The 13,760-nt window shown below is 40.9% G+C and overlaps 2 protein-coding genes across 2 annotated transcripts; both read left to right on the top strand.

Annotated features, from left to right (window-relative positions):
- Positions 1 to 469: 469 nt before the first annotated feature.
- LOC310996301 (uncharacterized protein) lies at positions 470 to 7,462 on the top strand (the record flags this gene model as incomplete). Its single annotated transcript, XM_083985677.1, has 4 exons — positions 470 to 503; positions 3,809 to 4,999; positions 5,390 to 7,262; positions 7,429 to 7,462. The coding sequence occupies 4 exons, from the start codon at positions 470 to 472 to the stop codon at positions 7,460 to 7,462; spliced, it is 3,132 nt and encodes a 1,043-aa protein (XP_083841803.1).
- LOC310995554 (breast cancer type 2 susceptibility protein-like) lies at positions 7,370 to 13,674 on the top strand (the record flags this gene model as incomplete). The annotated part of the gene is made up of 17 exons (XM_083984641.1): positions 7,370 to 7,513; positions 7,790 to 7,888; positions 7,995 to 8,064; positions 8,149 to 8,645; positions 8,730 to 8,926; positions 9,025 to 9,212; positions 9,353 to 9,523; positions 10,627 to 10,999; positions 11,079 to 11,234; positions 11,324 to 11,471; positions 11,554 to 11,663; positions 11,759 to 11,954; positions 12,058 to 12,224; positions 12,342 to 12,480; positions 12,559 to 12,815; positions 13,071 to 13,208; positions 13,318 to 13,674. The coding sequence occupies exons 1-17, from the start codon at positions 7,492 to 7,494 to the stop codon at positions 13,672 to 13,674; spliced, it is 3,285 nt and encodes a 1,094-aa protein (XP_083840767.1). The 5' UTR covers positions 7,370 to 7,491.
- Between the last annotated feature and the right edge of the window lie 86 nt (positions 13,675 to 13,760).

Raw genomic sequence — 13,760 nt, 5'->3', positions numbered from 1 at the left:
AACTGGAAAGCTAAAACTACATTTGCCGTCTGGTGTTTTGTGAATGAGTAACTTACCGTTAGCACTAAGTTAACCTGAATGTATAACTATCCATAGACATAATTTGGTAACGTTACTACCTGTACCACTGTCAAGCAGCTACAACATTTCCTACGGATACGAGTCAAACGTTAGCTTAGTTTACCGTTTCGACAGTTTGTCATTAGCAATTATATTAACTACAAGCGAATGTAATCTCATGCAGTGGAGCAGCAACCACACACCGTATCGCCGAAAGTAGCCGTATAGGCTACTGGCTAAGCTCACCCTTACACAGGCCTAGTTGAGCTTTAACGCTAAACTGCTATGGTTAATATGGGTTTCTGCTCTCTAAACTTTGGCACAATGCAAACTTGTTCCGTCAGGTGTGCTGCGTAACAAGCCATAGGAATTACTCAAGTCACCTGGAATGGATTTACCCTCAACCAACATGTACGACGCCTTCAGAGATGAAATCTGGAAAGGTACATCAACAGTCTTGTAAAGTTACAATAACAAACATTTGTGAGATTTAACATCAGTGCTGTTTAATTTCATATTGAATAAGAAATTAACTTTTTAAGGTGCACAACGCATTGGCTTGTTGCAGAAGTGACCTCATTACATAGGCCTATTTGTTCATCCTGTTTGTGCAACACCTATCTAAACGGATAATTACCCAACAACATCATCATGCAAACACAAAACTCAGAATACCATGCACTCGACCTTGGAGTTGATGGACACCGTAGCTACGAAGCTAAAACATTTTTTTTATTATTATCCAATGTAGAACTGGGACCATTGAACCCCAGGTGGTTTGATGTACTGACAGCTCAAACATTGGCAAACGAGGGAAGTGTCTACTCCGATCAAGATGAGCTCTGTGCTAACCAAGAGGGACATTTTAAAACACCTTTCAACAAAACTGCAGTGGAGAGTCAGCTCTCTTCAACCCCTAAAGCTTTCAGACACAGTAGAGTTGTGTCACCAGGAACTGAGGATGAGCAATCATTCACTGCTGAACAAGGTAATGTCTGATTAACATTTGACAGCTGATGTTTCATGTAGTATAATGATTAAAGGTTTTTAAAATTGTATTAGACTACTTATGTCTACACCGATAAGCTTTCCTGAGGTTGCATCTAAAAAAAATAATGTGTGTCTGTGTGCTGGATCTTAGAAAAAGAATCCGTGACATGGGCGGAAGCACAAAGTCCATGTTTGTTTGGGACATCAAAAGAGGGGTGAGTGCAACAACTTTAAGACTATTGTCTGTGAAGTTTGAAAGAGATTAATTTTTGCATAGCTCTTACTTGGTGCCATGAGTAAGAACGTGTATCTTGTTACTTGTTATCAACTGATCTTTGGATATAATTTGTTTTGTATTGTATATTTTGTTACTTGTGTTGTCTCTGCTTTTGATTGTTTATGTCTGTCTTATTGTTTTTTAGGGTGAAGGGAGATAAGTTTGCAAATGTTCAGCCTCTGAGTGAGGATAGTTTTGGTGAGCTGCATATTCATATGTATTTCACAAAATTGAATTAATTTCATTTAAAATACAAATCAAATCTTCACTGTTTTTTTTTCTGTCAACTGTACAGATTTACTTCATACCACACCAAAAACCCCAGTAAGTGTATTAAATCTAAGAGTGATTTTATTTTTGTACAGTAAATGCCAGTACTTGAATGTGGAGTAATGGATACAGTTAAAATTTGCTCTCTTTTTTGTGTTGTTTTATAAATGCAGGTCAGCCATGCCAAGCAAATACGTGAAAGTCTTGGTGCACAGATACATCCTGATATATCATGGACAAGTTCTCTGAATACCCCACCAGCTGTGCTATCCACCCTGATTTTATGTAAGCAAATAATTCCGTTTTTTGTTAGATAAATGTATAATAAGTGTGTGTTTGTGTGATTTTAGGTCATTAACATATTCTTAATGTTACAGCTAAAACTGATGTGTGTTCCAGCCCAGTGAGTGTTTCAGCAGACAAAACTGTTGTTGTAAGTAATCTGTCCACAATCTGTCAAAATGTACAGCAGACATAATTTGTAGAATTTCACTGAAGGTTCAATTTCTAGACTGAAATGTGAGTAAGAAGGAATCGGGGATTATGAAATGAATGGACAGATACGGTTGTGATGTTGAACAGGTGTGATATTTCACATTACATCTGAAGTTGTTGTTTTTTTTTTTCTTTTTCTTTCTTACCTGTTTCAGATTGTACGGGAGCTTTTTCCTTCTATTTCAAATGCAGCCGGAGTTGAGGAAGTACCACCCAAAAACAATGACATGTCTACTGTTCACCAAGGTACTGAGTTTTTACTTTACAATTGTCTAGCATTAAAGATGGTGCAGTTGCTCTGAATATAAAAGGAAAAGCTATACATTGCAACAGATTTTCTTATTTTGCATTAGTGTTTACTGTTTAGATGTAAAATGTAAATAATAATTATTGCTGGTCTGTAATCAACAGGTATTGTTTCTCCAGAGGCTGATCAGAATCCAGGGATCAACACTTCTCCCCAGAATTCACTAAATCCAAGTGAGAGTGTTTGGAGACAGAAGCTACCAGATGCAATTGAGGATGGGGAAATACGCAGCACAGTAGCAGGTGTTCTTGACGGAGCTGAAAATGTTCTCTCAATGTTTTTCACCAACAGTAGTTCAGCACTGAGGAAGGTGAAAACTGACAGAATCAAGAGAAAGCAAATCATCCCAGCGAAAGAAGATCCCTGCAGCTCCACAGACAGTTCAGCTGCAAACAACACTGCATCCAGTGAGCAGAGAACAAATGATTTGGAGCCTTTCAAACTCTCCTCTCCCCCACCAGTGAAAACTGGGGATATTGAAATCACCCAGTGGTCTCCACTGAGTTTATCAGAAATTCCTCCATGTACTGGTGATCCCTCTTGCAATGCTCGCAGTCCTGCTGCCCAAGTGGAAAATATTTTTTTTACAGAACAACTACAGAGTGACTCTGCTTGTGGCCAGCTAGTCAGGCCATCTTTGAAAATCACAGACTCTGGATTTATGAAGAAAAAGAGAAAATTTATTTACAGTATTGGGCCTTCAAAAACACAAGTTCATGGAAAAGAATCAAAACCTCTGAAGACGGACTCATCACCAGGGATTCCAGATTCTGGTAAGACATCCCTCTTGCATGTAAAAGTATTCATATCTTAAATGTTGTAATACACTTTTTGCAAAATGACTGACCTTTTTTTTCCTCCCTCATAATGCTTTTTTTAAGGATACAAAGTGAAGCCGTCGGGGAAAGCCCCAGGTGAAGCAGATGCTTGCAGTATCAGGCAGAACAAGACACCTAAACAGGAAAATGATGAAAATCTGCCTCTTTCCGTACAATCAAAGGTCCAGGATCTTGACATGTCGCAGCTCTGCAGAGATTTTGCACAAGATTTTAGTCAAATATTGGACCCTAGTAAACTGAATAAAGTAGCAGAGGATACTTCTCAAAAAGGCTTCTCCCCATCAGCTTGTCTGTCAGCCATGAAACAAGCTAGACAAAAAGCAAGGCTGACAAACTTTTACAAGGACTGTAACGGCGTTATCAATACGGGACATGTTTCTGCCACAAATCAAAATACCTCCATTAGTGAGGGCGCAGTAGGTGACAGTGGATTCCAGTCTGTGGTTGCGGATACCTCTCACCTTACTACAACAACGTGTGTTCCCAGCTCAGAGAACATTGGTCAAAGTCAGCAGTGCACTGGATGCAAAACTGATATCCAAGTGACTTCTTTTCCATCTACAAACAAAGGAAATGCAAAATATCTTTTGGATGATATTCTACAAGAACCTGATACTGATGCCAAGCTGTGCAGTGCAAACAAGGAAAGCCTGACACCGCACAGTGAGATTGAGTTGCACACAGAGAGCACATCAACACTACTCCCCAGTAGTGCAAAAGCAACTGTGAATAACCTTAATTGCTCTCCACTCAATAGTCAAGTTAATGGCAGTTTCCCAGAGAAAGAAACGGTTTCTCTTCCTTCCGTCCATGCATCAGGATTCCAAACGGCTTCAAATAGGAGTATACACATTTCCTCAGCCAACCTTGAGAGAGCCAAACGTCTCTTTGAACAGAATGAAGCTGAAAGGACATTTAGTGATCAGCACCTCAAAGGAGCCCATGACGTTAAAGAGGAAATTAGCACAACTAATCAATTAGTGAAAAATACAGTCTCTGACTCAAACCAGTCACACTATTCATGTGAAAAGTTGGGGGACATCGGTTGCCAGTTAACAGCTTCACAAAAGGCTGATGTGACAGAACTGTGCACTCTCCTGGAAGAAGCAGAAAGCCAGTTTGAATTTACACAGTTCAAAACTGCAAAGGTGCAGCAGCATTGTCAAGATAATGCTACCTTTCCCCAAAAAGCCGACAAAGAGCTTGACCCCGATTTTCTCATGGGTATAGATTTTGATGACAGCTTTAGTTCAGATGCTGAAAAGCACCTAGCAATGAATGCAATGCATGATAAAATGGCCACAGTTTCAGGAAATACAGCAAACTGTGAGACATCAAAGGTAACAAGTAAATCCACTGTTACCTCATTGTCAAGTGCGATGAAAAAGGAAAATTCCTCTACTGTAGATGTGCCTTCCTCTTCAAAGCACACTTCTGATGCCAGTAGCAGTATTGTATCAGCTGAACTCAAAAAACTTGACAGAGCTGGGTTCACTCAAATAAGCAAGAACAAAAATCCTTTGATGCCTGCTGTAGGATTTAAAACTGCAGGAGGAAATGTTTTGAGGGTTTCAAAGAAATGTCTCAGCAAAGCTAGAGCTTTGTTTGCGGATTTGGAGGAGACTCTGACAGACCAGCAATCGCCAGATAAACAAACCAGTGACGTTGATGCTAAAACCAAGCAGAAACAGGTCACAAGCATTAGAGATAAAGATGCTGCCAGAAATTCTGAAAACCGAATTGACAAAGGCTTATGTCAAAGTGGGTTCCAGATGGCCAGTGGGAAAGTGATTAATATTTCAGAGAAAACTATGCAAGAGGCTGATACTTTCTTCAAAGAGTGTGACATTAGTGACAGCAACACTGGCTTGTCAATAAAACATAAAAAGTACATTGAACCCTTGCCTTCAAGTGTCAGTCATATGAAGAAACATTCAAAAGTAAAAATTATCAAAGGGATTAACGAAAATCACTCTGAAGATCGAATCAATGAATTTGAAAAAGCAAATGCTGAACCAGCTTCGTGTCATACAAAGGTTGTACAGCATAATATTCAGAGTTTAGGTTTTAAGAATATTCCACCTGTAATGGATGCAGTTTCTTTCTCTGGAAACCTGCCTTCCAACAGGAAGTCACTTTCTTCTTTCTCAGGCACTACAGAGAGTACTGGCCCGTCTCCCATTAATCAGTTGAAAAATGGAGGTGGATTCTCTACAGCCAGTGGAAAGAAAGTATCCGTCTCAGCTGAAGCAATGAAGAAAGCACAGTGTCTTTTGAATGAAGTTCATACACCCGAGGACACAAACAAACAACTGGAACAGAAAGGAAATCCTTTAAGAACCGGCCATCTTACCAGTCAAAATCAAGAAGCCCCACCTACTAATGGTGGATTTCAGACAGCTAGCGGCAAAGGAGTTGTCATTTCATCTGCAGCTCTCAAAAAAGCAAAATCGTTGTTAAGTGAATGTGAAGCACTTGAAGACAAAATTGGTGTAAAACCAACACATTCCACAATGCCTGTTCCTCGTCTGTCATCCATGAATGGTGGATTTCATGCAACTAGTCATAAGCCTATGGCACTTTCAGCTGAGGCCCTCCAAAAGGCAAAAGCTCTTTTCAGTGACATCACTTTCAGTGCAGAGAACCCAGGTCTTTCAAACACAAGGAACAACGACAAGAAACACGACAATGCTGGAAATTCAGATAAAGTCCATGTGTCTCAGAAAAACCTGTTGAAAGCAACAAACATTTCGAAAGAATTTGATGATGGTTCTATTTCTGCAAAAGTGACAGAAGAAGCAAATACTTTCTTTAAAGACTGTGATAAAGACAGTAATAATGGAATCTCAGTAAATTCTGATAAAAGTGCAGTGCCTACGAGAGAATGTAACATTGAGAAGAAACACCTTTCAAAATGTAAACAAGCTCAAAGGCCGACGAACACCTCTGAAGAGTGCAGAAATGGACACACCAAGTTTGAAAATTTTAACATGGAGGCAGTCGTAAACCAAGAAAACTCGCTGCCTCACGATGTGGAGATTCATAAAGGTGCTTGTAAGAACACACCAGATTCTGCCAATGAAAAAACATACTTTGATGTTTTGCACAATGGGGAAGAAAAAGGCTTTGCCATCAAAGATGTGGATTTCTCTGTCTCTAGAGGCTTAAGCCATGCTGGTGGATTCAGTACAGCCAGTGGAAAAAACGTATCTGTGTCGGATGATGCAATGAAAAAAGCAAAGTCGCTATTGAATGACTGTGCTACCACTAAGGACACAGGTGAAGAACCAAAACAAAGGGAAGACTTCTTTCCACCAGAAAACAGTGAATATGATGGAGTGGAGGCTAAAATGCCAGTTTCACATTCACCACCCAGCAATGGTGGATTTCTTGCAGCCAGTGGTAAATCTGTGGCATTTTCATCCGAGGCTCTCCGGAAAGCAAAAGCGCTCTTCAGTGACCTCAGTTTGAATGTTGCAATCCCAGCTGTTTCAGACACAGGGAAGAGTGACAAACACAAAGGTACTCAACTACGTACAGAAAAAATACATGGTGGTTTCACAACTGCAGGGGGAGCCAAAGTCCATGTGTCACAGAAAAATCTTTTGAAAGCAAGGAACCTTTTGAAAGAATTTGCAGATGGGGAGACTCTCAATTCAAACTCAACAAGCGTGACACCACATGACACACATGTGACAAATCAATCAGAAGTGAAAGATGTGAAAAGAAGTTCAAATTCTAATTTCTACACAGCCAGAGATGGGGACATGCCTGAGAACAAAAATCCCCCTGAGGAGTTGAAATCTCTTCAGTCATTGAAAGACACTGACCATGAAGATTCAGTTGCACGTGATTGCATGTCTGCCAAAGAAAAGACTCTTAGAGATGCCTCTGAGTTTGAAGGGGGCAAAATTACCCAATCATGGGTGGATAACCTCTGTGACACTCCTGGAGTAGAAATACAGAATGTGATGGACAGTGAAAGAATTCATACAACCAGCAGTCAGGGACTGAAGTTCACAAGGTCAGAGTCTTCAGTACTAATGTTACAGTCACTTAACCTCAGTGGCTGTACTAAGACCCAACAGAAGCTTTTGGCCCAGGAAGCTCTCGATTGCACAAAAGCTTTGTTAGAAGATGAAAATAAAGCTGGCCAAAGGCTCTCAGTGACTTTAGAAAATGTGCCACAGCAAGACTACCCAAAATGCAACAACAGATCTCTAGATGAACAAAAAGGAAAAGGGAAAAGGTCGATGGATGCTGTAGATATGACAGGTAAGTGTCAGTTTGTCTTTGTGTTTTTAAATCTTACTGAATATGGAATATTAGAAGAACAATGTATTTATTGCACTTCTTTTAGCTGGGGTCAAAGTTGTAACAGTTTGTGCCCCAGTTAGATATTTTAAGTTAGGTAGACTTCCCATATTGCTTATTGAACTGTTATTTTGAGATTAACTAAGATGTTTGATTATTACTTTTTTACCCTGAAGTTGTGATTCTATGTGTAAAGCCATTGCTATTAAACTTACTGATTGCTTTAACATATTTTAGGTCAACCTCCCTTGAAAAGACGATTGCTAGAAGAATTTGATAGGACTGTTGATGGTCCAAGATGTTCAACCCTCACACCACAAAAAAGTTGTTCTACTAGTAAGTCAATAGCACTGAAATAAATTATCTAAAGGATGTGCATCTCTTAATTAAATAAAACTTAATGTTTTTTTTTTTGTTTCGCTTTGTTTTTGTCCTAATGAAGGTGTAATGAAAGACAGGCGAGCTTTCAAGTACAGCGTCTCTCTTCATCCAAACATCACAAGGCCCCACATGTAAGTTGCCTTAGAGTTGTTGGCCATCATTTCAAGATGCAAACTCAGGTTTTTAGCTCTGTGATGTATGTATTTATCTTACAGGAATGGAAAAACCTATGTGCAGAACAGCCTGCAAAAGGCAACACCAACAGAACATTCAGCCTCAGGAGACAGCAGATCAGCACTATCCAAGATGCCAGTGTTTGTTCCTCCATTCATCAAAAATACAAAGACAGGGGCTCACAAGAATTTACTCCCCAAGGACAACATAAGAACACCTTCTGCATTTGTTCCCCCATTCAAAAAACAAAGAACTATTATTCAAGAGAGCTCATCTAAACCACAAGAGGAGGAGAGTAAACACCACCATCTCTTTGTAACACCGTCTAACAGCAACACTTTTATACCGCCCCCTAAAAAAACACAATGCAGTATAGATGTGGCTGGTAATAAAAGCAAAGAAGGCATTCAGACAGTGGCTTTGGTCGATACAACAACTGATTATTTGAAGGATAATCAAAATGTTCCTGTTGGCTGTGGATCAATGGACTCTGCTGCAGAGGCATCATGTGTGGAGAACACATTTTCCAAAAGCCGAGGTGCATTAAACTTTTCAGATGAAGTCAATTTGATACACTGTGTACACTTTACATAACATAGGAACTAACCTGATGTGTTTATAGTTACAGATATATCTCTGAATCTTGAAAATGTGGAACTGGCACGTGATATGCAAGACATGAGAATCAGGAAAAAGAAGCGCCAAACTATTCGACCGTTTCCAGGTAGTTTGTTTCTAACCAAAACTTCGGGGGTTTCACGCATCCCATTAAAAGCTGCAGTAAATGGAAAACCTCCTCAAAGATACACTCAAAAACAGGCAAGGCCAGAACTGTCACTACAACTTGAGAGCATCTGCTGTCAGTGTATTTTATTGTATTTCATTATTATATATGTCTTGGTGCTGCTGTCTTTCAGCTGTATGGATACGGGGTACATCAGCACGTGTCTGAAATCACAAGTGAGACTGCAGAAACCTTTCGTTTTAATTTGCGACAGTTCCTCAAACTGGAAGCACTTACAGATGTAGGTGGAGTTCAGCTTGCTGATGGAGGGTGGCTGATCCCCAGCAATGATGGAACTGCAGGGAAAGGAGAGTTTTACAGGTATTAATTTGAAGTTGACTCTGATCTTCAATCTATTACACTGCTTATTTTTTTATTAAACTGGCAGATGTCTCAATGTCTACAAATGCAGCACACAGGCTGATTGTACTGAATATGACCTATTTCTTCACTGTCCACAGAGCATTATGTGACACCCCAGGTGTGGATCCTAAGCTGATAAGTGAGGAGTGGGTGTACAATCACTACAGATGGGTTGTATGGAAGCAGGCGTCCATGGAAAGATCTTTTCCAGAAACAATGGGAAGCCTTTGTCTAACGCCAGAGCAGGTTCTACTACAGCTTAAGTACAGGTGTGTAGGGTTATATCTTGTATCACAGTCTTATGAATGTGTGAATATCAGATATACTTCTAAACACTATTATTTTATCATTATTACTTTTGTGTAATCTTTACAAAGGGCTGGGTTTTGGGATGCAGATGATTATGATTTTTATCATAATTGATCAGTTTATGTGTATTTTCTCTTCTTGATTGTTTGTTTCCCAAATTTTGAATACTCCCTACATTCATCAAAGAGGAACTATGCTACATTTTTACCTCAACAATGCTTCATTTTTTATCTTAGTTAAACAGCTTTGGAGTATTTGTGATGGTCAAAAAAATGACTTGTAACTTGTTACAAGGGAGAATGGAGGCTCTCTGCCTTCCACCTAGACAACCAACAACCAACCTTACAAGATCAGTACCTCTGACCCAGTGTCTCAGCTGTCGTCACGGCCCCTAACCCGTAATCTCTTGTTTATGACAGATCAGACTACACACATTTACACGTCGTAACATTGTATATGATATATAACGTATCCAATGCTCCATGGATTGCTTTCCCACCGGGTTCGTTGAAAACAAATGCACATGGCCAGGAGGAGGGTTAGCAAAACAGCAGAAAAGCAATATTGCTATAAGCTTGCATAGTTCCCCTTTAAGATACTGTAATGTTTACAAATGTCACGCATGTAATTGTTTTTACACATTTACATACTCTTGCTAATGATAAAATACCTGAAAAGCATAGCATGTGTTATTGAAATAAATGTTATGATCTTGGGGGGGCAGTGGCTCAGGTGGTAGAGCGGGTCGTCCAATGATCAGAGGGTTGGCGGTTCGAATCCCGCTCTGTCCCGGTTGCTGCCGCAGTGTCCTTGGGCAAGACACCTTACCCACCTTGCTCCTGATGGGTCGTGGTTAGCGCCTTGCATGGCAGCTTCCGCCGTCAGTGTGTGAATGTGTGTGTGAATGGGTGAATGTGATGTACTGTAAAGCGCTTTGGGTATCGTTACAGGTATAGTAAAGCGCTATATAAATACAGGCCATTTACCATTTACCATTTCTGTTGATTGTTAACATTTTTAATGACCTGTCCTCTAAAGCATTTCATTATTTTCCATGTCTCAGATATGATGTAGAAGTCGATCACAGTCGGAGGCCAGCTCTCAGGAAGATCATGGAAAGGGATGACACAGCAGCCAAAACCCTGGTGCTCTGTGTTTGCGGGATCGTCTCCAGGGGTCACTCCCCAAAGAGACAGAGTCGAAATGACACTAGGACTCCACAAGGAGCTGATGCCAAGGTTGAATCCCCATCTGCAGTTGTTTGGTTGACAGACGGATGGTACGCCATTAAAGCTCAGCTGGACGAACCTTTGACCGCCATGCTTCACAAAGGTCGACTGGCTGTCGGTGGCAAGTTGATCATCTATGGGGCCCAGCTGGTGGGTTCACAGGATGCTTGCTCCCCTCTGGAAGCACCTGAGTCACTCATGTTAAAGGTACCTAAAGAAGGTGATTGAAAATCTATTGAGCATATGATATATACAAGATAATATATTGACTTTTTGTTTTTTACAGATTTGCACTAATAGCAGCAGACCTGCGCGCTGGGATACTAAACTTGGGTTTCACAGAGATCCAAGGCCATTCCTGCTTCCTGTCTCTTCTTTCTACGGCAATGGGGGGCCAGTAGGCTGTGTGGATATGACCATACTGAGAAGTTACCCTCTACAGGTGAGCTTTGTCTTTGATGTATTTACTGTTACTCCAGGAGGGGAATATTATTATCCCTTTGACTGTATCCTCCTTGTACATTTTTCCAGTGGATGGAGAGGAAACCAGATGGGGGCATTGTGTTTCGTTCTGTTCGCTCAGAAGAGAAGGAGGCTGGACGGTACAGCAGCCAAAAACAAAAGGCCATGGAAATCCTTTTTTCCAAGATTCAGACTGAATTTGAAAAGGAGGAGAAAGGTAGGGATGCTTTCTCCCTTTTAAGTACAGACTGAAAAAGAATATTTTAACAATCTTTACTGGAGGATTTTTTCATCTTCAGGTAATAAACCCCGGCACAGAAGACGGATAGCAGGTCGTCAGGATATTGGAAATCTGCAAGATGGAGAGGAGCTGTATGATGCAGTGGGTGATGACCCATCTTACCTAGAGGTGATTGGAAGTTTACTTTACAGACTTAATTGTTGACTTCATTCCTCTTATGAATAGGGATTTAGCTGAATGCCTGTCCTTATTCCATGCTCTAGGCCCATTTGAGTGAACAGCAGTCAGAGACTCTACAAAACTACCGTCGCTCTCTGATGGAGAAGAAGCAGGCAGAACTGCAGGATCGATACCGTCGAGCTGTGGAAGCAGAGAACAGTGATGGGGGCTGTCCCAAACGAGATGTTACACCTGTGTGGAGACTCTACTTTGGTGACTCCATGGACCAAACTGGCAGTGGTGTGTTGATTTTCCTTCTTCTTTGACTTATTAATTGTTTCAACTTATGTACTGTTTTTTTTTTTTTCAAATACTGGTTGTAATTAGTTTTTCTTGGTTTCAGTTTACCAGTTGAATCTTTGGCGGCCTTCCTCAGATCTGCAGTCTTTACTGAGGGAAGGCTGTCGATACAAAGTCTATAACCTCACTGCCTCAGATGGAAAGAAACGCAGTGGAATTGAATCTGTTCAACTCACTGGGACAAAGAAAACACAGCTTCAGGACATACCGGTAATGTGCAGAATTACTGCCTTCAGCATATGTGGTGTAACTATGGGATTATGTATCCAGTATTATGTGAATTACTGGATTCTAGGTTCTAACAGGCATGGTTTGTTTTATCATCAGGTTTCCCAGGAATGGTTATCAGGACATTTCCAACCAAGGGTTTCTACCAATTTTGTGAATCTTCAAAAACCTGAATTTCAGCCTCTCTGTGGAGAAGTTGATCTCACAGGATATATCATCAGTGTCATAGATGGACAGGGTAAGTGACTTTCTTTTCGCTCCTAACTATTTCTTCCATAATTCATGGTTAACTAATTGTTTGTGCCTTTGAATTCAGGTTCCTCTCCTGCTTTTTATTTGGCTGATGGCAGACTGAACTTTGTTAAAGTGCGCTGTTTCAGCAACTTTACGCAGTCTGGCCTGGAGGACGTTGTAAAACCCTATGTGCTGTTGGCTCTGAGCAACCTGCAGCTGAGAGGTCAGTCCACATGTCCCACTCCTGTTGTGTATGCAGGAGATCTGACTGTCTTCTCTACAAACCCCAAGGAGGTTCATCTACAGGAATCCTTTAGCCTCCTCAGAAACTTGGTCCAGGTACAGTGCTAAAAAAATCCTAAACCTCCTAAAATGCTTCAAAAACAGTGTGTTAATCCTTAATCTTGTACAGTAATGGCTGGATGCTCTCAAAATGCTTGACGCTTGCTTAATACGGTTAGGTGCTGGAATAGAAATGTCCAGTAGATCTAGTATTGTTTAGTCACACCGGCCAGACCCGTTTTCAGCTCCTCTCCCCCTGTGGTTTGGCTAGAATAAAATGTTTTAACTATAATATTTCTCATATGTTTTCAGAGTCAAGAGAACTTTTTTCAAACTTGTGAAGAAAAGCTTTCACATTTAATCAAATCTGATGGTCGGAGCTCAATGTGTTCTCCAGCACCACAACCACAAACCCGAGCTTGTACATCAGACAGAAGACAAGACACCAGTGTGAGTTTATGCGCTTGCTGTGTCATCTGAAGCTGCTTAATACATTTCTTTCATAATCATTCTGTATTGACTTAAAAGCTACAATTGTGTCTTTTTTTTTTATATGCAGCTGGTATGTCAGCAACCAGTCAAGGCCGCTGGATCCTTCACACCTGTCAGCAGCCACCCTGCTGCAGCCACAGCTTCCACAGAGAAAGACCCCAGAAGTGTGAAGAGGAGAAGAGCTCTGGACTATCTGTCTCGTATCCCGTCCCCACCGTCCCTCACCCATCTGGGGTCACTGGTTTCTCCATGTGTAAAAAAGACATTCAATCCCCCTCGGAGGTCTGGGACACCAAGCACTTTAAAAACTGTACACACCCCAGCTCGCAAACCTGTAGTGGCACAGGTGGACGATGGGTGGGTGAATGATGAGGAACTGGCGATGATTGATACTCAGACACTGCGCGCCGGTGATTTACTGTAAATACATAAGACTGTATAATAATTAGTATGCATAGACTTTTGTGTGAGTGAATTGAAAGGGTAAATGCTGTGTGTGTTACATATTGT

This window comes from Trachurus trachurus, assembly GCF_905171665.1.
Source record: "Trachurus trachurus genome assembly, chromosome: 13".
NCBI classification, from domain to species: Eukaryota; Metazoa; Chordata; class Actinopteri; order Carangiformes; family Carangidae; genus Trachurus; species Trachurus trachurus.
Note: the sequence above shows the minus strand (reverse complement) of the source record. Positions and strands in the feature narration are given on the sequence as shown.